This window comes from Sturnira hondurensis, unplaced genomic scaffold, assembly GCF_014824575.4.
Source record: "Sturnira hondurensis isolate 20B ecotype Veracruz unplaced genomic scaffold, ASM1482457v3 Scaffold0020237, whole genome shotgun sequence".
NCBI lineage: Eukaryota > Metazoa > Chordata > Mammalia > Chiroptera > Phyllostomidae > Sturnira > Sturnira hondurensis.
Window position 1 is genome coordinate 10,386,373 of NW_028092868.1, and position 20,995 is coordinate 10,407,367.

Below are 20,995 nucleotides of genomic sequence, written 5' to 3' on the forward strand. Positions count from 1 at the left end.
CCAGCAGCTTCAGTTCCAACCTTCACACAGAAGACCCCCAAATCTCAGCCTCCAGCCCTGGCCTCCCTCCTCAATGAGGCTCCGCATTTCCACCTGCCTGCTGAACGTCACATGCACATCTGAACTGAGTGCCACCAGCCTTGTCCAAGAGGGCCTCTGTGTCCCACTCAGAACATTCCTGTAAACAATACTTCCCAACGTGCATCTCTGATATCTGCCACTTTTGACTCCACCTTCTATTTCCCTTCGATTCCCTGACATACAATCCTGTCTGGAGCAGCTACCTTCAGAGTGTCCCTGGGACCTGTTGTCCTGCTTTCTGTGGCTACTCCCACTTTCCTTCGAGCCTTTGTTTTCACCAACAGAAGCTACTCTGCCGTTTTCACCATATTACAAACCACTGTCTCGCCCTGCACTTCCTCCCCTGCTTAAAACCTTGGATCGCCACTGCCTGCTAGCCACAAACAAGCCCTTTATGGCACACAGCCCCCTTCGGCCTAGCTCCCCTCCTCTCTCTAATTAGCCATGGCTTGTTCACTGAAACCCACTGCTCCAGCCAAGTTGAGCTGTTATTTGGAGACACACACACTCTCACTCCCACGTCACAGCTCACATCACTCCTCTCACCCTGAATGGCTTTCCCCGTCATATCTACTCTTCAGGTCAAGGCCACGCTCCAGATATACCTCACGTCTAAGTCTCAACGTTCCCCTTTGTGGTTATCCTTCCCTTCTGAACTTATAGAGCCCTCGAATTGACTGTATAATTCATCCGATACTAAATATACACTCCTTTATCTTCTCATTTACCACTTCACATGCAGCGTCATCTCCAAATCATGTCTAACAAGAGAAACAATGACTTATTATAAGAATATTTACAATCTTCCTTCTTCCGCTTACTTCAGCTTCTAAGGGGAGAGACTCTTGCTCGCTGGGTTGGTTCCCAGGCAAGTTCCTTGTAGTGGAGAACCCAGGTATTGCACAAGCCAGAGAGAAAAAGGAAACACAAACAAACAATGATGGGGGGCGGAGGGGCTATGCTGACATACCAGTTAAAGGGCTTAAAAGAGAAGGAAGGAAACACCTCAAAGGATGGGTGTTGGGCGGAGATTTGGAGGAGAGAGGAGAGAGGAGCGTGGAAGACAGAATCTCACAAAGCAAGCGCCAAACACATGGAGACTATTAAGAGTCGTGAGGGGACAAGATGGGTAAGACTTTTGCTGCACAATAGGAATGCATTTTTCCCGCTCCTAGTCATGTTCCCTCAAAAAGATAAATAAAGATTTCAAGTGTCTCAATCCACTTCTTGGCCACGAGACTGTGTTTATTTGACTTCATGAACAAGACTGAGTCAGGAACAGCAAGATTTATCTAGGTTACATACTGAGTATGTCCTGTCTGCCTGAAGGTGAAAATCTCTCCAAGCCAGGTCTTGGGGCCTTTCATTTCTCTGTGTCCCTCGCACTGAACACAGTGTCCTACACACAGTCATTAATCAACAAATGTTTATGAATGATAAACAGGAATGTGGAGAGATGAACGGATGATGGAGAACTTGCTTTTTTTTTAACATGGTAGCATTCCAGAGGTTGCCATCTGTTATTAGTGATGTAGCCAAACGGCATTTGTCGAGTGTATTGACTTAAGCACATTTTCCACTCATCTACCAAGCAAACTAAGGACTGCAGCATTAAAACAGGACATCCAGGAGAGCAGTGCTTGCCAAGGACGCAGGTGAGTACCAAAAAGACCGTGGCATTCAAAACCCAAATGTCAGAGACAGCCTTAGAGGGGAAAAAGCAAGGGAGTCTTTCTGAAACGCAACCCTAATTAGTTATACTCTTCACCAAAACCGACAATTTTCTCATGTTCACACGCCCTACTTTGGTCCAGTTACTTGCTGCTCTGAGTTTTATACCCCAAATCTTTGTGAAAAACGATGACAAAGACCATTATTTTGTCTCAAAAGCAAATGATCGTCCCTAAAGCCTCCTTAGCAGGTTTTCAAAACATTGGTCCGTTCTCAAAATTTCTTTGCCCTGTTCTCATGAGAGAAATCTGACCTCATAAAGAGTCTCTGATAAATGGAACTTCAGCATCTGCCTTCAGGATCCGAAAGTGGGGAAGCGAAAGAGTCTAAGAGGAGGAGGTGGAGCCTTGGGGAACCCGGCTGTTCTTCGCAGAACGTTAAGTGGGAGAAATGCCACCGGAGCTTGACCAGCATGGCAGGGACCACGAGGGCAGCTTGTCCCCACCCCACCCCTCTCGCCGTTTTGCAATGGTGCTGATGTGCAAAGTGCGATGCTAAACATGCCATCGCATTCACCATTATGCTGCTGTCTAAATGCCCTATTGTGATGAAATCACTTTAAATGTCTTCTGGTTAAAGACACTTAAACTGTCCTTTTTCTGGAGACTGTTCAGACCGCGGTTCTTGAGGAGTTCCCTGAAAGCGTCAGGTTGTGAAGGAAGCCGCTAGGAGGTGCACGTACATTTCCAGTTGATTCTGGTTGACAGCATCTACCCCAAAGCTGATGGAAGGATAACGATGTGCAATTTCAAAGATAAACTGGTTGTCATCAGTAAAAATTGGAAGACAGTTAAGACCAACTTGATAAATTGCCATTAAAATACGGAAACCTTTTGATTTAGCAAATTCCACATGTGGGGATGTAACCTTAATGCATCATCAGAAAAGATACAAAGAGGAGGTTATAATAACATTTGAAATTCTGTCTAAAGAGGTGAAAGGAAGGAAGGCCCCTGCCGTCTACCAACAGCACAGCGATGACACGCCGCACACTGACTCGGTGAAACACTACGCGGCCGTGGGGAAGAGTATTACAAGTTTGTATTCATTAAGGCAGAAGAATGTCGGCAATACATGAAATGAAAAGGCAAGTAACCAGACAGCCCACGAATGTGCTCTTCTTTCAAAAAAGTGTGAATATTATTTATATTTATATTATTTGCTGTTAAAGAGCATTTTTATTACGAAAAGGAAAGTAAACTTTCAAATTACCTTCTAATGAGAGAAAACCCTAACTACCCAGGGTTTATATATGTAGCCCTGAGAATCAACCAACTTCTCTCTCTCTCTCCCCCTCTTCCTCCTCCTCCTCTCCTTCTTTCTCTGCCCTCTCTCTCCCTGCCTCCCCTCCCCCTTAGAGAGAAGAGAGAGATGAGATGCCACTGAGAAGGAGAAATCTGGATGGAAAAAAGCAATTAAAGGAATTACTTTCTTAGTTGAAATCTCTACTGACAGAAGCTAAGAAAACTTTCAACAGTAAACCCAGCAAAGCCCTGAGAAAGTTTGTCCTTAAGCTAAAAGAAGCAGGAAAAGTTTTAAAAATATATTCAATCCAATTTTGTAGATAAATGAGTTAAAATTCACTAGTACCGAATAAGTAATAAGGTATTTTCTTCCAGAGTTAATAAAAAATTCTTTTTATGTTTAAAAGAATTTTTAAATTTTTTTAAAGAATTCTTTTTTAAATATAAAAAGAATTTTTATTTAATTTTTCCACATCAATCTATAAGCAAAATGTGCTGTCTTTATTTTTTTTTTCAATAGAGGGCGGAAGGAGAGACAGAGAAAGCGAAGCAGAATGGAGGGGAAGAGAGGAAAATTTAGGACTATAAAACCGTACCTTAATTTAGTTTCTCAAAACCAAGCAAACTCCACCACCTAATGAATCAGGCACAGATTTTCTTCTCCTAAACTCTGTGGCGCTCAGACCCACAGAAGCACGGCCCTAACCTGCCCACGTGGACTCGGAGCGTTTGGCTCTCCACAGCTGTCCTTCCCGTCCAAAGGACTAACTGACAAACACTGTTGGTTAGTTCCGAGAACTGGTACCAATTATGGGTGTGAAAGAATGACATAAGGAGCTTGTAGAACATTCCGCTGGGGGGCAGTCAGGTCTCTGGTAGACCAGCAACCCGCCTTTCTGCGAAGCCTGATCCCACGGACCGTCTTGAAGGGCAGGGGCAACGTTTCATCCATCTTGGCTCACCCTGGTTTCAGCACAGCCTGAGCAACCAGCCCTCAGTGGGACCCGGCGAAGCTGTAGCGACCAAGTATGTCCACAAAGGACTAGGTCTTTCTTATCAAGGCTCAATTTATCACTAATAAGAACCAATCAATAAATGATGCTGACTATGACAATATTTAGGAAGACAGGAGCAAGGCATTGAAGTTCAAGGCCAGCTAATTTTAAAATTTTACAAAGGGGGGGTAAAACAGCAGTGAATAAGAATCTATCAATAATAACCTTAAAAGTAAATGGATTAAATGCTCCAATCAAAAGACACAGAGTAGCTGAATGGATAAGAAAACACGACCCACACATATGCTGCCTACAAGAGACCCACCACAGAACAAAAGTCCTACACAGACTGAAAGGGTAGGGGTGCAAAAAAATATCCCAAGTAAATGGACAGGAAAAAAAGCTGGGGTGGAAATACTTATATCAGACAAAATAGACTTTAAACAAAGGCCATAAAATTTTAATAAACACTACCAATAATAATGTCAGAAAGAATAATCCTGATTGTTAATAATATAGAAATGTGGTTTCAATTTAAGTAAAATTTAATTTTATAGGCCCTGGCTGGTGTAGCTCAGTGGATTGAGCACAGGTCTGCAAACCACATGATCGAGGTTCGATTCCCATTCAGGGCACATGCCTGGGTTGCAGGCCGGTTCCAGCAAGGGACGCACGAGAGGCAACCATACATTAATATTTCTCTCCCTTTCTCCTTCCCTTCCTCTCTAAAGATAAATCAATAAAATCCTTTTTAAAAATTTAATTTTATAGAGGTCTTCCATGTAGGCAAATGTGAGCTATAAGAACCTTATCTAAACTATGCTGTTCAGGGCAGCCTTATACTTCCTCTGCTTTCGTTCTCTTCCAACTATTACTTTTTATTTGAGCATTTCCAAGTTTTCGTTTCTTCTACTGCAGGAAGTTCAATGTCCCATATTCAACTGTGGCTTTAAGACAACCAGCAAAAGGTGAAATATTTGCATTTTCTTTGTTAAATTTTATGCTTTTAGCAAAGAAGATGTTAATGTTTCTGTAGCTGGGAGAAATTCCAGACCTCCTTTGACTGTTGCCCCCCTGGCCCCAGAGTAAGACAACGCAAAGACAAAATGCAAAGTATAGCATTCCCAAAAGAATGGGGAAAGTTTATTTCTTTCTTTCTTTCTTTTAATTTGATCTTCTAAAATACTTTTAATGTAATGAAAGAGGAGAAAGTTTAAATGTCACAGAGGTGGGTTATGAAAATCTGTGAAGAATTCTACAGATTGACATTTGCAGCTGGAAATTTCCTTTACCTGGTATTGACTAAGCAGAGTAACTGTGCCCTATGAACAAAATTTAATCACTTAGGAAAATGCCATATGGCCATCGTGGTGCCAGGAACTCTGGCATGGTCCCCTTCTCTAGAATTGTACAGTCTAACTAAAGATATAAAATCAGCCCATCCCAAAAAAGGAGGGTAGGGGAAATTCAGATGCTAGGGGACATTGTGGGATGCTGGCTGTAAATACAATGATCAGAGGGTAAGGTCTGACTTAAACAGCTGGTAAAGCACAGGTTTTGTGAGACTTGGAAGAAGGGAGAGAGGCAGAGCTAGGGAAATGATGCCAGCTGCAGAGAGAGAAGAAGAAGCAGAAAATTTGCAGGGCTGGGGTCAGGTGAACAGCTAGAAAGATTGACCAGCAATCTGAACCAACAGGTTCACAGGCAAGGACAACGCAGCCCTGGTCTGGGCTGGCATCGGCGTGTGAGAGCTGGCCACGGCCCAAGGCAGAAGTGCTGGGGTGCCAGGGAGACTGGGTCCAAACCAGAGAGATGGGGGCCTACCACGGGTGCAGCAGCCAGACAGGGTGGCAGTTGTGGAGGGAGGACCTTATGCATGGAGGAAGTTAGATTTCACTCCAGGAAGCTGGAGAAATCTGTACCTATGAGTTTACAGACAAAAACCCCAGCCCAATGTATAGTTAAGGGGCCAGTGGCCTCAGAAGCCCAGATTTAAGATGGTTGGTAAGGCGTATACTCGATCCACCTCCACCAATAAGAACTAATCAAATATTGCAGACATATCTGACAATGACTTGAAGACTGAAGGCTTTGTGCAACAAGCAGGTTCTACCACTACAAAAATAAAGGGGGGTGACTTCAGAAAACAGTCTGGCAGCAACCAGCATATGGGAAAATGAGCTGCGATGTTTCAAAGAATCAATCCTGCTTTACTGGGTCACAGCTAGGATACAATACTCATCCTTACACTAACAGACCTAAAACACAGTATCAAAATCAGTCAAGGCAGTATGAAGGTCTAGCAAAGAATATTCTGAAATACCAAGTGCCCCAACCAATATCTTACTTTTTTGTATCTTCCTTTATTCTGTAAGATCTGAGGGGCTTACAAAAAATATATACCATTAAATAGTGAAGTAAAAGTTAAAATGGACATCAGAGCCAGGGAGAATACAACTGAAAGAGTGTGTAGAAACGAGGTTAACAGACCATCAAATCTTCACAGTTGCAAGAGCTGAATTACCAATTTGACTGTACACCTCCTGGTGGCCTCTCCAACAAGCCAGAGGAAGACGCATGCTGAGCATCTATCACTCCACGTGGGGGTCCTTCCTTCTGGCATGTCCTGGTCTGTATCCAGCCCCTGACTCCTGCCACCCTTCGTCTTCCACAGGGAGCCAGATCCTGGCTCCTCCCGGGAGGAGGGCTCCTCCCAGCCAGGGAGCACTCACAGGGTGGGGCATGTGGAGTGATAGATGCTCAGCGTGCGCTTTCCTCTGGCTTGTCTGGCCTATTTATCTTCCGGTTCCTTTTAATTCTGAGTGAGAAATAAAAAAAATTCATCATGAATTGGCTGAGATACAGTAAGACCCATCTAGAGATCTGGTGTCTAAATTGCCACCATTAGCACATGCAAAAAATAACAATGTTGGCCATTAGTCACGGCTTCAGGGACTTCTCTAGCCAAACCACCTGTTAAAAAACCTCCCATCCCTACCTTTTTTTAAAATTTTTATTTATTTTTAGAGGGGAAGGGAAGGAGAGAGGGAGAGAAATATCAGTGTATGGTTGCCTCTGCCGGAAACACACAATGTACCATGTGTCCCCTACCAGGAACTGGCCTGCAACCCAGGCATGTGCCCTGACTGGGAATCGAACTGTGATCCTCTGGTTCGCAGGCCCGCACTCAATCCACTGGGCTACACCAGCCAGGGCTCCATCCCTACCTTTTTAATGGAAGCTTGCCCTTTGAATACTGCCCGCTACCCCTACCCGGATGAATGTAGTCCTCCGTGGAGCCCCTCTCCCCACCCCCCGGGGCTCTCTCTCCATCAAATCTGGAGGGTGAGATGCCCCAACTACAGCTACATTATGGTACTTTTGCAACTTACAGTTTAAAGGACTGGCTTTGACAAATAGTTTATTCAGATGGGGGAAAAGGGGGTGGAGTTCACAATTAAGACAATAGAACTTCATTAAGTTCCCAGAGGATTCGTTGAAAATTCATGTCAAAGACTAGAAGGTCCTTCTTTTGCCTGTTGAGGACAAACAGAGAACCATGAAATAAAATTCACACCTCGCTCATATCCAAGATGGAAGGCATCTGGAGGGGTGGGTGGGATTTTCAAAGGTCTGTTACACGCTGTTGAAGTCAAATTCTGTTTCCAGTTGCGATGACCGTTGGTCCGTCTCTAGCACTCTAACCAGATTATCTGACGACACGGACACCTGTGACACTGACCTGTCGAACTGCCCACTGTACCTCCAAGGGGAACATTCTGCCTGTCCCACCTGCCTACCCCCGGCGGAGCCAGCTGCTCCTTCCCCTGAATGCCATGGTCACTTCTGCACACCCCTGGCCACAGCACTTGTCTCTGCCATTGTGTCCCCATTTCCTCAGAGACCACAACAAAATCGCCCTTGCACATCCTGGCTGGAGCAGGGCCTGGGAAGTAGAAGGTGTGGGACGTGCACTTTCTAAACTAATACAGCCCTGTGCCTAAAGCGGTAAGCAAATAAAAGCACACTAAGTTCCTTGATACGGAGACTTGGGAAGCAGGAAACACCGTTCCACAAGCAGAGAATGTCGAAAAACACTCTCACATGATCGCACACATAGCTCAGAGTGGTGGTTCTAACATTTTTGGAGCTGCAGGTATCTCTGAGAATCCAGTAAACTTTAGAGTCTCTCCTGAGAAGGATAAACAAGCACCTGAGTTTGCAGGGCATTTCAGAAGATTCACAGGATCCATGAAATGACCTGTGACTCCATGACCGCTGCAAAACCAGGGGTCAACTGAGCCCCAAATAAGAGCTTTTGCTTAAAAATAACAGCATCAACTGGTTGTATATCGTGAAAATTACATTTCTTATAAAACACAGTGGCAGTATGCACAGTTAGACTGTCAAACACTGCATCTCCCAGGAAGCACTGGGGCGCCAGCAGGGATGAATGCATTGGATGAGTCCATAAAGACCTATAGCCCTCGGGCCATGAAGGGCCATGGCACTGGCTGGGTCTCATTACCTTGGGCAAAGAAAAGCCTTCACCTTCACTGTACCTGCTAAAGTACCGTGTTAGTCCTCCTTATTTTTCAAGATACAAAAATAAAGAGAATGCACTGATTTAGAAATTATTTTATATGACAAGAAACTTAAAACGAGAGGCTTAGAATCAAGGAAACCTAAATTGCTCAGCAATTCCCAGGAGGCACAGCAGGGCTGTGCACGTTTCTAGTCCAATTAAGACATCAGGGAGGAAGACCTGGAAGTCACTGGTCTCCACAGCTCCGTGGCTAATTTAGTAGCTACGATCCGGAGGAAGTGATCTCAGCTCCTACAAGGACCATTGTATGGGCTGCCGGTTGCACCATTCATTCCTTCCATCTAAGGTATTAAGAGAAGCTTTTTAGTAGTCATTCATGAAACACCATTGGCCTGGATTAAACCTAAAAATACACTCACTTTTATTACATAAATTAGGCATAAAATGTACTAAACACTGTAAGAAAAAATGATGTAAGTGTCATGAAAATCATTGAAAAAATAGTGGGTCATAAGCAGAAGAACAGAATGAGGGAAGAGAAACAGGCAGGTTGGAGCACTCAGACCACCAGGTAAAACGAAAGGAGAGGCGAACAAGCTGAGTCACACTGAACATCATTTCAAAGATGAGCAAAGAGATAAAACATCAGACTGAGGTGGCCACTAACACAGGCCACAAAGAGAAAAGTGTGAAGGAGAAAGTGGGCTCCTCTGGGCACAGAGGTGGAGAAGTGTGGGTGAAGCAGACACCTCGGTTTCCTGATCAGAGGGAGAGCCCACCAGGAGAGCGGTCCAGGGTCGTCTGTGTGCTTGGAAATGTTCTTAAGGAGATTTGAGAATCCACGTAGAGGATTCTCCATCTTTGGCTGGCCGTTTTTCTCCTACACCACCACTCCAAATGCGGAGAGTTTACTGCAGTCTTGAGGAGGAATAGATGTGGGGATCGGAGACATGGGAAGGATGGGATGGAGCACCCTAAGGGGTGAGGGTCCACGCTGCACCCTAAGGAGACAGTGACCTCCAACAGCTTTCTGACACAGAGGCCACACACCAGCAGGCTCATCTATCCCTCAGCCCTGAGATCATCCATCACAGCAAAGTTCCAAGCAAACCTGGGTTTAAAAAGCACAGAAAGATTTATCAAGACAGGCAAGAAGCAACCGTGCCTTATGGAGAGGCAATGGGAGCGACGAACCTTCCCTCTGTGAAAGCACCAACTACAGGGCCACTGAGTCACTGGGGGAGCTGACGAGCACCCGTGTGACATCCCCCCACCCCAGCCCCACCCCGGGAGCAGGCAATGCTAACCAAAGGTCAATTTAGCTATTTACCCCAAAACATTGCATAAAACAAATAACATGTTTGGAAGAGGCAGGCTTAGGGAAAAGAAAAGGACTAAAATTAGGAAAGGGTGGGAGTGAAATTGATGACAACCCAGCAGGGAGGGGTTCAGGAGGCTCAGACGAAAGGGTGAGGCACCTTGTAAAAATTTCATCATCCCTTTCTCTCTATGAAACAATGTAAATACTCATATTCATATGGCAGTGGTCATGGAGGAAAACTCGAAAAATTAAGTGTAGTGGCACTGAGATAGGTCAAGTGTATTACCATCATCTGGAATGTGTAGAAGTGTAACATTTGGCTGTCGGCGATAACTTTTACAAAAGAGTGTTTGTGTAAAGCTGGTGACAGCAACCCAGTTTGTCCTCCAAGGCACAGAAGGGAGCCCTCTGCCCTGCCACACAGAAATACTCAAACACTTTGGTTTTCAGGTGTGCACCTGGCATCTACCGACAGTAAGGAGCAGAGAGGAGCCAGCTGGTTCCTGCAAGGGATGTGCCTGGGCTCCCCAAACGGAGCGGCAGTGCCCGCACTCGGCCGTGGGTGCGGGTCTGGGCTCTTCCCCTGGTATGGACGTTTTCCCCCACCTCCCCAGCAGCTACTCGCGCCCCTGTCCTATGAAGACCGTTGTCCCCTTCCAAACAGGCTTTTGGTTCTTCACTAAAATGTATCCATGTCCACAGAGCCCCCATATCACAAAAATGAATTAAGAAGCTATTCAAAAGAAAAAAATTAAATGAAAAGCCCATTAAGCACGTGCCAGTGCATCGAGCAGAAGGCCTCCACAGTGATTGCAATGAATACAGTTTCATATAAAAAGACTTTGCACAAAGAAGGGGCTGGCCACGTGCAGGGGCGATGAGAGCCCGGCCCCTCCTCCTCAGGAGGAGCGCCTGCAGACTGTCTGTCACCTTTAAAGAGAGAAACACTGAAGTATGTGAGGTCCGGCACAAAGCCACACACGGGACTCTGCAGGCTCTAGTTAGGGAAGTTTCAAAGACAGCAGATCACAAACTTTCCAAACGGAAAATAATGGTTTAGAGAAATGAAGGATGGTACTCAAAATCATTGTCTCCTTGTCGTAGCCTGAAGTGTCATTTTTGAGAACTTAGGGTAATTTAGTTATTAATTTATCATCTATATTAGCATACCTACGTAAATATTTTAGATTATTTCTCTAGTGCTTCTCGGCCTTTCGGCTAAGATCAAGTGTAAAATTATTCCTCTAAAAAACAATACATTTCAAAGATAAGTTTTTCCCATGAAATTGTTGTTAGCAAATGAACTCACTGCCCCAAGCTGCCCACAGTTCTTGGAGAAAGCAGACAGAAGAGCTGGAAATTAGAAAATTGACCTTCGGAGGATTAAGCACCAAAGACCCCGCACCTGTGACACTTTGGCCAGGGCCAGGGGATAATCTTGGGAATCCAGAGATCACACTTTTTCCGATTTGAGTCACCGTGGAAAAAATACCTTAGAAACCAATTCTGATCACCAGCGGAACCTCTCTAAAATGCAGGAAATACTGTTGATGGATGGCGCTCTGGTTCTCCGGGGAAAAGTCCTTACACACTGTCTCTCTCCACCAAACCGCCAGGCGGCGCTGGGAGGAGATTCCCAGGACTCACCGATGAAGTGGTTGGGCCCCAAGGCGAGCATCTCCTCCGAGAGGACCAGGCCCCCGGGGGCCTGGAGCAGGGTCACGCTGCGGCCGTCTATGAGGGAGCACTGCTGAAACCCCGTGGCCGTGACCTTCCACAGCAGGATCAGCGAAGCAGCAGCATCTTGCCGAATCCTGAAAACGGGAACGGTGTCAATGGAGAGTCCCAACCAGAACAGGGGGTCTGAGAACCAGCCCATCACAGTGAAAATATGCAGAAGGACCAGGTGCCTGTCCACAAAGGGGTGCTGAGGGGAGGGGCTGGGGAAATGCCCTTATAACCGAGCACCGCTCTGTGCACACTCCCGGCCGTCACTTCCTACACTGGTGGGAAACGCCCAGGGAACACTTCTAACCAATAATACAGAGGCATACGGAGTTCTTCCAGAGACAACTCCCTCCATCTGCATACAATACAAAGGGCCTTGCTTGAGTGCCCTGCAGATCGGTGATACACTCCAAACCGGCCCCCTGAGGTGTGCTGGCACAGTAAGTGTGTCGCCTCCCACGCTTCAGGTCTCCCCTGCCTCTTTCTTGTTTTCAGGGTAAAATCCAAAGAATGAGGTGCCCTAGGAGACTAATCCACCTTGGCCTCGGTTTCCCTCTCAGACTCAAACCGGGCACCTCCATCCTGGCAGCCTGACCCTCAGGCAACAGGATTACCACCTTCACCAAGCAGGTTCGGGCCCAGCTCTCAGCCTCCGCCTCCTCTCTCCCTGGGAGACCTGTCCTCCCTCAAGGCTCAGCCCCCACATCACCTCCTCTCTGAGAGCTTCCCTGCCCATCTTCCTGCCACTTTCCCCGTCCCTGTGTCCCTGTGCTTCCTGGGAACCAGGTCTCTGTCTGGGGGGAGAAGAGCTGGCCCTCCCCTCAACACCGGGCTCCTGGCTTGCAGCAGGTGCTCAGAACAGGGCTGCAATGACTGAGTGAATGAACAACTCAAGTGAGCCTCGGGGGAGTCCAGGGCGTTCTGCCCTCCCGTCCCCCCCCCTCCCCAGCCGGGTCAGGCTATGCAGCCTAACAGCCTCTTGGAGAATTTCAGGTTTGGAGATTAGAACATTCAGAAAGGCTTATGAAAATAAGATAACACGACCGAAACCCGCAATTTTCAACCAGTGTGCCGCAAGAATTTTTGAAACACGTAACTCCTGACTGTTCAGAGGCATTGCCCTCTTTTTCCTTAGACCGGCAATTTTTTTTTAAATGACAACATCCAAAACAGCAATAGCTGTCCGTTGTGAATGAATCAAAATTGTACCTATTTTTTGGTCTGATGGGCAAAATATATATATTTTTTGGTGTGCCACAGAATTTTAGTAATTAGTTTGTGTGTGCTGTGAGATGAAAGGGGCTGGGAATCTTTGACCTAAACGAGTGAACCTTACTTCCCTAAAGCCAGCTCGGGGCTGTGCGAGTTTCATCCCTATTGAGAGCATTGAAACACTTAGCACTGAGGCCCCCTGCTGGCAGAACTCAACGCTGCCTCAGTCCCACACCCGTCGTGCTCTGGGGAGGTCTTCTTGTGGCCGGAGTTCGCCATCAGTCCTGGCTCTTCCCCATTCCTTGCCCCACCACAGTGAGTCAGGGGTTGGGGGAAGAACATGGGTGCAGTATGACAGAGTCCCTCTTCCAAAAGTTTTTCAGGGACGCTAATGTCTAGAATGCATGGTGGGCAAAAACAATGCTGGGTGCCTGGAAGAGGCCTGCAATATCCACTGCTCCCTCAAGAGGGAGCACCCTGCTTCGCCAGTCTTCCCAAGTCCCTGGGGACTAGATTACACATTGGCCATTGGTTGCATTGGGGGAGGGGGGAGGTGGAGAGGGGATTGTAATCAATAGCAACAGAGAAGGTCGGGCAGTGGGAACTGTCCAATAGGATGGACACTCTAATGCTGGCCGCACCCCAGGCCCCAGCAAGACCCACAGCAGGTACTCTGCCCACCTGCTTCCCTCTGCCTGGGTCCCCACCCCACCAGCGACAATGGACTGTATGTAACATGAAAGAGCTTCAGTTTAAAACCAAACAAAATGCTCTCTTCTTGGCTGTTGGCTTTTAAAAAAGAGTACTATAATTTTAAGTTTGGGGTAAATTGTGCCGAAGAATTTAACCAATGGCCCGTTAAAATCTCAAAGAGGCCACAGAATTTTGGAAGTGAAAATCACTCGGGAAGTGAAGGGTCTGGCTCTGGATCTTTCCACGACCTCCTCCGGGTCCTCCTCTCCCACCAGACCCTGGTGGGGTGCTCACTTGAGCAGTCTCTGAATAAACAGCACCCCCGAGTTTCTGCGTGACACTGGCCACGTGTGCACATGAGCTCCAGTCACAACTCTCACTGGCCGGGCCAGCCCCAGACCAGGCTGAGCCGCAAGCAGGCACAGCGTCAGTCGGAAGAGTTTTATCTGAGAATTCCCTTACTTGACTGAGGCGTTCTGCGGCACTTCGAAGGACGCCAGCCGGCCGCCCGCAGAGTTGTTAGAACTGGCATTCCCACAGGCGATGTCCGGAACCACCTGGGGAGACAAAACCGAAGATCGGGGTTGTTCACAGCACACAGTGATGTTGTAAAGCAAAATGCCACGAGACACGTCCCTCTGTTCAGGTCCTTTCCATGATGCTGGGGTGGGAGCAGAGAAGGACAAGTGAAAATTTCCCGTCTCAAAAGAAAGTGAAAGCTTTGCCATGTTAGCTTCTAAAAGGCAGACATTTTCCTGGGAACAGTGTACCCATAGCCAGGATTGTGAAAACTAATAACAGGATATCCCAGCGAAGGGCCCACTCACTGCTCATTCACTGAACAAGTGTCACTGGCCTCTGCTCTGTGCTCAGTCTGGGGTCCTGAGGGACTAAATGCTTAGAGAACAAGGAAGTGCGTGGCCTTTAAGAACTGGCTTTCCCAAGGCAGCTACAACTCTTAATGACTAGGGGAACAAGCCTTTAAATGAACAATAGGTGCCTTGGCTGGGTAGCTTAGTTGCTTAGAGCATCAATCTGATACCCCAAGGTTGCAGGTTCAATTCCCAGTCAGGGCACATAAAGAGTCAAACAATGAATGCACGAATGAATGGAACAACAGATCAATCCCCCTCTCTCTCTTTCTCTCTCCCTCTCTCTCCAATTTTTAAAAACTAGGGAGGAAGTATCTGGTCTGCATGACCCTGCTCTGTGGAGATGGGTCCCGGGGGTGGCCAGGTCACTGGGAAGCTGCCCTACTTTTCCCCTGTGGACTACTCCTGCATTTTTCAGGGGCGTATTCCCAAAAAGTGTCATACTGATGTGCACAAGAAAAGGAGCTGGCAGTTGGGGGTGGGGCGCATGCTCATCAGAAAGCATATCTCGAACCCTTGAACTGTGTCCTGTGAGGTGTTTCTGGTCAATTCACTCACTTATTCCTCATCCTGTCTTACCTCAAAAGTCTAAATAAAAGGGTATTCAAAGTACCCCACATCAAGGTATCCTGTATTCACTGAGAATACAGAAATTCTCAGCACTTTCACCCCATCCCACACCTAGAACTTCTTGCCCAGGAGGCTGGATGGTCAGATGCTACAGAGGAAACCCACTGGGGACACTGAAAGACATGAGTGCAACCTGCTCAGTGTGTGTAACTGACAACTGTCCCATGAACTTTAGTCCCCTACGGCCCCAAGTAGCCTCAGTTTCCCAAGCATCACGGCTGCACGCAAAGGGCAAGTGTCTTCCCTCATACTTCTAACCTGCTTCTTAACAGCCCAAGAAATACCAGCAGGGCAGGAAGATGGGGAATTTCCCTTCCACATTGACCATCGGTAGGGTAGCCTGTCTTCAAGAAAATGGATTGAAAGAGCTGGTTGGGAAGAAACTTTTCCCCGAAGGACACTTCCTGGGTCAACGTGGGGCCGGATCTACTTCACATTCCAGAGGGGAGGCATTCAGCAAAGAGGTATTCAAATTATAATTTCAAAGCATTTATTAAAAGTCTGAAATCAGGCCCTGGCTGGTGTAGCTCAGTGGATTGAGCACGGGCCTGCAAACCAGATGATCGCGGTTCGATTCCCAGTCAGGGCACATTGCCTGGGTTGCAGGCAGGTTCCCTGCAGGCCAACTCCCAGCAGGGGATGCATGAAAGGCAACCATACATTGATGTTTCTCTCCCTCTCCTTCCCCTCTAAAGATAAATAAATAAATAAAATCTTTTAAAAAAAATAAAATAAAATAAAAAGTCTGAAATCAGAGCAAGACCACAGTTTTTAGGCAGGCAAGGCTACGCACAGGGCCCTGCAGCCTGAGGGTGGCCTTCATCAACCGTGGCAATAAAAAAAAGTGGGTCAGCTGGTTATAATTACCCGAGAAAATGAAAGGAGAAATGCTGCCTCGTCTCTTTCTCTAATCAGGGAAATTTCTAGATGCTTTCCTTCACTCTCAAAGGGCTACCCAAAGATCTAGGTGGGTCTCTTGTGTTTTCAGTTAAGCTATAAAACCTGTCATAAAACACAAACCCACATCTCTATGGGTGTCATATAAAGTATAAAATATGGAAGAAAATGACTCTATTGTTGTCACCTCAGATTCCCAGTTTCAATGTCTTCCCAAATTCTTCCAACTAGCAAATATACATTCTATGCCAGTTTCTAGGAGTGTGCTAAAAAGTTCATATTTTATATGATAAGTCTGTGGATGAGCTTGAAAATACAATAAGCCAAACCCCGACTGGCCAAGATTCAATCAATAGAATTTGCTATTGCCAGCGTCAATAAAATTTGCAAATTTCATTTTTCAACGCAGTCTCAAAACATTTTAGAAAGCAATGAAACAAACAAACAAATAAAAACTCATAGACACAGGAAACAATGGAGCAGAGGGAGGTGGAAAAGGGTAAAGTGGGTCAAATGCATGGTGACAGAAGGAGACTTGACCTTGGGAGGGGGCGACAGGCAGTGCAATACACAAAGGATGGGTTATTGAGTTGCACACCTGGGTACTTTTATTAATCAATGTCACCCCATACGTTTAATACAATTTTTGAAAAATCAGTGATAGCTGCTTTTTTCCCTCTAAATCCCACTGAAGTGCCACAAGGCACCAGAATAGAACCCAAACAATAACAAACAAACAAAGAAAAAGGTGAGCATAACACTCCACAAGGAAAACTGGGTCAGCAATGGAGGGTCTGTGAGGCACTTCGTTTATTTGAGTCTTCGTTGAGCTGCCTGCCCCTGAACCTAAGATTCTCTCACAGAAATGCACATGGATATTGTTCCTCAAAATAATTTCACTCCTTTTCTTTTCTTAATTACTCTTTTTATGCTCACAAACAGTCACAATCCAAGTGTCTCATCTGTGTGACCAAGAGAGATAAGTACAGGTGGGAATGAGGTTGGGAGATAAGTACAGGTGGGAATTTCCCAAACAAGTACAGGTGGGAATGAGGTTGGGCACGTTGTTTTGCTCCCTGGGTAACTTAGAGGTTGTCCACTTTCATTGCTGATATTAAAACCACTGGAATTGCTTTAACCTGACGGATGTCTTCCATAAAAACATATGCAGCAAAACATTCTCACCTCCACTTGATCCCATTTCATTTCTACAACTTTCTGCCCTGTTTTTGGCTGCCACGTGGGCAGGGTCACAGTTGCCTGGGAGCGGGGCAGGATGACATCAGGTTCCTGGGTAGCGGGGACCGGCTGAAGCTGTCGGGGTGCCACAGACTCAGTCCAGCCAGAAGCTGGGAGACTGGGAAGTGCCTGCTCACAGTTGGGACCTTCGTAGCCTTCAGTGCAAATGCAGAGGTAGCCATCACTGCTGCTGCTGCTGCAGTTGCCATGGTGACAAGGGTTGCTGGTGCAGGGATCCACAACAAGCTGAAAGGAGATCATAAATGGGGTCAATTATTCCCTCGTAAGAAAAGCGGTGCCATCACTGGGAAATTAGCTCGGTGTCTCAGAGCTGCTGTTCCCATGGAAGCGCCGTTCCAGCGCAACTGGACTGTGGAGTTCGAGTTCTTCACCCCCAGTGCTGTTGGGGTGGCCTCCCAAGGTCATCCCAACACTGACCTTTCCACAGGTAACAGGTGTCCTGCAAGGATATACACACAGCGGAGAACGGTCTCCAGAACCCAAAGCCCTAACCAGTGTTGGTTCAGGAACACATTATTTAGAGAAATCTGCGAAGGCAAAACTAGTTACAATGAAGACTTCACAGGAAAATACCAGCTTTGGCACTGGTAGCTGCATGCCGTGACAAATGACACTAGCACTCCAAAGAGAAGCCTCCCGTTTTACCCCCTGGGCCGTGGCAAGACCTCCTCACGCCCAGTTTATTGCTTCCAGAGGCACTTACATTTGTCCCCCTCTTTCCTACCCAATGAACAAAGCTTTTCAAGATGACATTTTTAAAGTGCAGGTTTCCAAAATAATGAGCATGCGTGACAATTAAAAGCTAGTAGAGAGCATGGTAGCAATGCATATTAAGCGCAATCTTACCAAATGTCTGTCTCATTATTTTGCACCGTGATTACAGAGAGAGGTGACCCCACTGGACACAGAAGATAAAAACTCACTTGTGTGTCTTTCCGTGGTGCTCCTGCTCTGAGGGTTATCTCACAGTCCTTTGTTGACCTCTGAATTGCTATTTGCTATTACTTGAGGATGCTACAGAACAATGAGAAATGAAACAATGCTTCTCTGGAGATAGCTCAAGGGTTCAGGTGTGTTCTCCATAACTTTCTCAATTATCATTTGTTTCCATGATAACAGAAAATTAGACCTCTATCTGATACCCCTGGCTTCTCAGGGCTGACCACAAAAACAGAACTTGGGAAGGGATAGACTACAGAGAAATGGAACCCCGATTTCTCCTATTGAAATGGTTCACACGTGATTCTGCAGGGAAAAATGGCTATTTCCTTCACAGACTACCAGAAAATAGTAGATAGATTGGTATCTGAAAAGAATATTTGAACTGTAAATGATTTTAAATATTTATCATCTTTATCAACTCAAAGTAAAACCCAACTCCCTCCACGGGAGACAAAGCTCTTCCTGATCTGACACCTTCCTACACGCGATGTCCTCTCTTCCCACACAAGTTCTTCCCCATGCTGGTCCCTCCCTGCTTTCTTCCTGTCCCTGGACTGTGCCAAGGTCATTGCTGTCTCAGGGCCTTTGCACCTGCTGGGCTCTCTGCCTGCAATGCTTTCCTCCCAGACTCTGCACGGCTCTCCCCCTCATTTCACAGTGGGAAAGTCCAGTCGTAGAGGCCACGATGACCACTGACTCCCACGAGGTCTGACCTGTAAACAGGAAGTAACCAACCTGTCAAAATGCATGAGCATTTTTTCATGGTGCAAGCTTAGGACCAGCTAGATACAGAGCCCAAGATTTTCCTCTTATGCCGGAAAATGCATGTCAGTGCTGCGTCCGCTGACATGACTCAAAGGGATACGTTTCTTATCTAAAATGACTTTTCTATTATCTGACATTTGGCCAGTATCATTTGATTCTTGAGCACAAGCTAGTGGAACAAGTACTGAAGAGGCACCAGAAGGATCTTGGAGTCTCACTTGAGGAACACCCCCTACCAAACTCTTCCCTCTCTCTAAACTCCAGCTTCTCCGTCTGTCAATGTGCACCTTTTGTTTCTCAGAGTGGTTATGAGGGTGAAAAAGAGTCAGCAGGACTGTCCACCTCTGCCAGCTGGCAGGGGGACCACAGCATAGAGGACTCCCCAACCTGGAGTTCAGGGTTTCTAGGAAAATGAGCTACTGTTACTACTGAGTGTAACAGTAGTCTCATCTGTGTGACCAAAAGAGATAAGTACAGGTGGGAATGAGGTTGGGAGATAAGTACAGGTGGGAATTTCTCAAACGAGTACAGGTGGGAATGAGGTTGGGCACGTTGTTTTGTTCCCTGGGTAACTTAGAGGTTTTTCACTTTCATTGCTGATATTAAAACCACTGGAATTGCTTTGACCTGACTGATGTCTTCCATAAAAACATATGCAGCAAAACATTCTCACCTCCACTTGATCCCATTTCATTTCTACAACTTTCTGCCCTGTTTTTGGCTGCCACGTGGGCAGGGTCACAGTTGCCTGGCAGCGGGGCAGGATGACATCAGGTTCCTGGGTAGCGGGGACCAGCTGCGCAAAATGTTAGAACCACCACTCTAAGCTATGTGTGTGATCACGTGAGAGTGTTTTTCGACCTTCTCTGCTCGTGGCAGGGTGTTTCCTGCTCCCCAAGTCTCCGTAATGAGCTACTGTTACACTGAAGTAATACGACACAGCAGAGAAGACCTGGGGTCCCAATCCCGTTTCGTGGGTGACCTTGGGCAAGACAAGCCTGTTTCCTGGGACTCGGTTTCCTCAACTGCAGGAGGAAAGAATGGGACGGGAGAGCTCCAACGTCCTAACTCCCTGGTTTCTCAGCACCAAAGAGGAACTGCACTGGCTAGAAATGGCCTCTTCACACTGAAAAGCAAAGGAACAATGTTGGGGGCCAACTGTCACAGTGTGCTTCACCTAAAAAAGGGTACTTTTCCCACTGTGTTCAATAATGATCCTAACTGCACTCCAACACCAACTGCTCACCCACTAGGAGTGAGGATGTGGGGAAATCACTGCAGTGTTTATGCCAGCAGCAGACTCGGCCAAGAAGTGCATCCCGTGAATTTCTTCCAAACCCAAATAATAAAAGGCTCATTCGCTTCACCAGATCAAGGACTCCACATTATAGTGAAATACACATTCCCATGCTTTCGTATTTCTCTACCTCTGTATTAGGGACTCTAAATCTGCTTGAAAATGATTCCAAGACTAATCTGGGCCATCATTTCCCCCCTCAATTCTGAGTCAATCTCCTTAAAATCAGCCTGTCCTGAATTTTGCATGTAGTTTGAGTCACATTTATATGTAGGCTAAAAGGAAATTACAAGCAGAATTCAAACTCTTGACAATGAAATGAATCCATTAAAAGCAAACATGTCCCATTATTTTTCCACTTTCTCAAGGGGTCTCTTTAAATTTGGAAATTACCTTGAAATTACATTGCTTTTGCTTCAGTTCGGCTGATACACACAGTCAATAGTCGTACTGATGAATCTTTAATTCCTGTTCAGTTGCAGATATATCAAGAATTAAAAAACTTTTCTTCAAAAACCTGGCAAACCCTTTGTGTTCTGGTTGCCATATTCACTAAATTCCCAGAGATGATACTCCACGGCAGGTACCAGTAAAGGCTCACCAACCTCAGATGAAATGCCTTCCTTTCTTTTTCTCTCTTAGTCACTCAAAAACAAGTCTCAGAAACTTACAGAACAATTTCAAGGCAGATATTCCTGCTTTGCCTCTTATCGGACATGCTCATACATCTTAGCAAACTCTCTTCACAACACCGCGGAGCCACGTATACAGGAGACATGTC

The 20,995-nt window shown here is 46.3% G+C and overlaps 1 protein-coding gene across 1 annotated transcript in view; it reads right to left on the minus strand.

Annotated features, from left to right (window-relative positions):
• Nucleotides 1-20,995, minus strand: part of DNER (delta/notch like EGF repeat containing) — a 252,432-nt gene that overhangs the window by 134,482 nt on the left and 96,955 nt on the right. Inside the window, exons 2-4 of the mRNA XM_037029229.1 lie at nt 17,136-17,435; nt 14,014-14,108; nt 11,566-11,732 (exon numbers count right to left, since the gene is read on the minus strand). Of these exons, the coding sequence (XP_036885124.1) occupies nt 11,566-11,732; nt 14,014-14,108; nt 17,136-17,435 (562 nt within the window). The remainder of the gene's footprint in view (nt 1-11,565; nt 11,733-14,013; nt 14,109-17,135; nt 17,436-20,995) is intronic.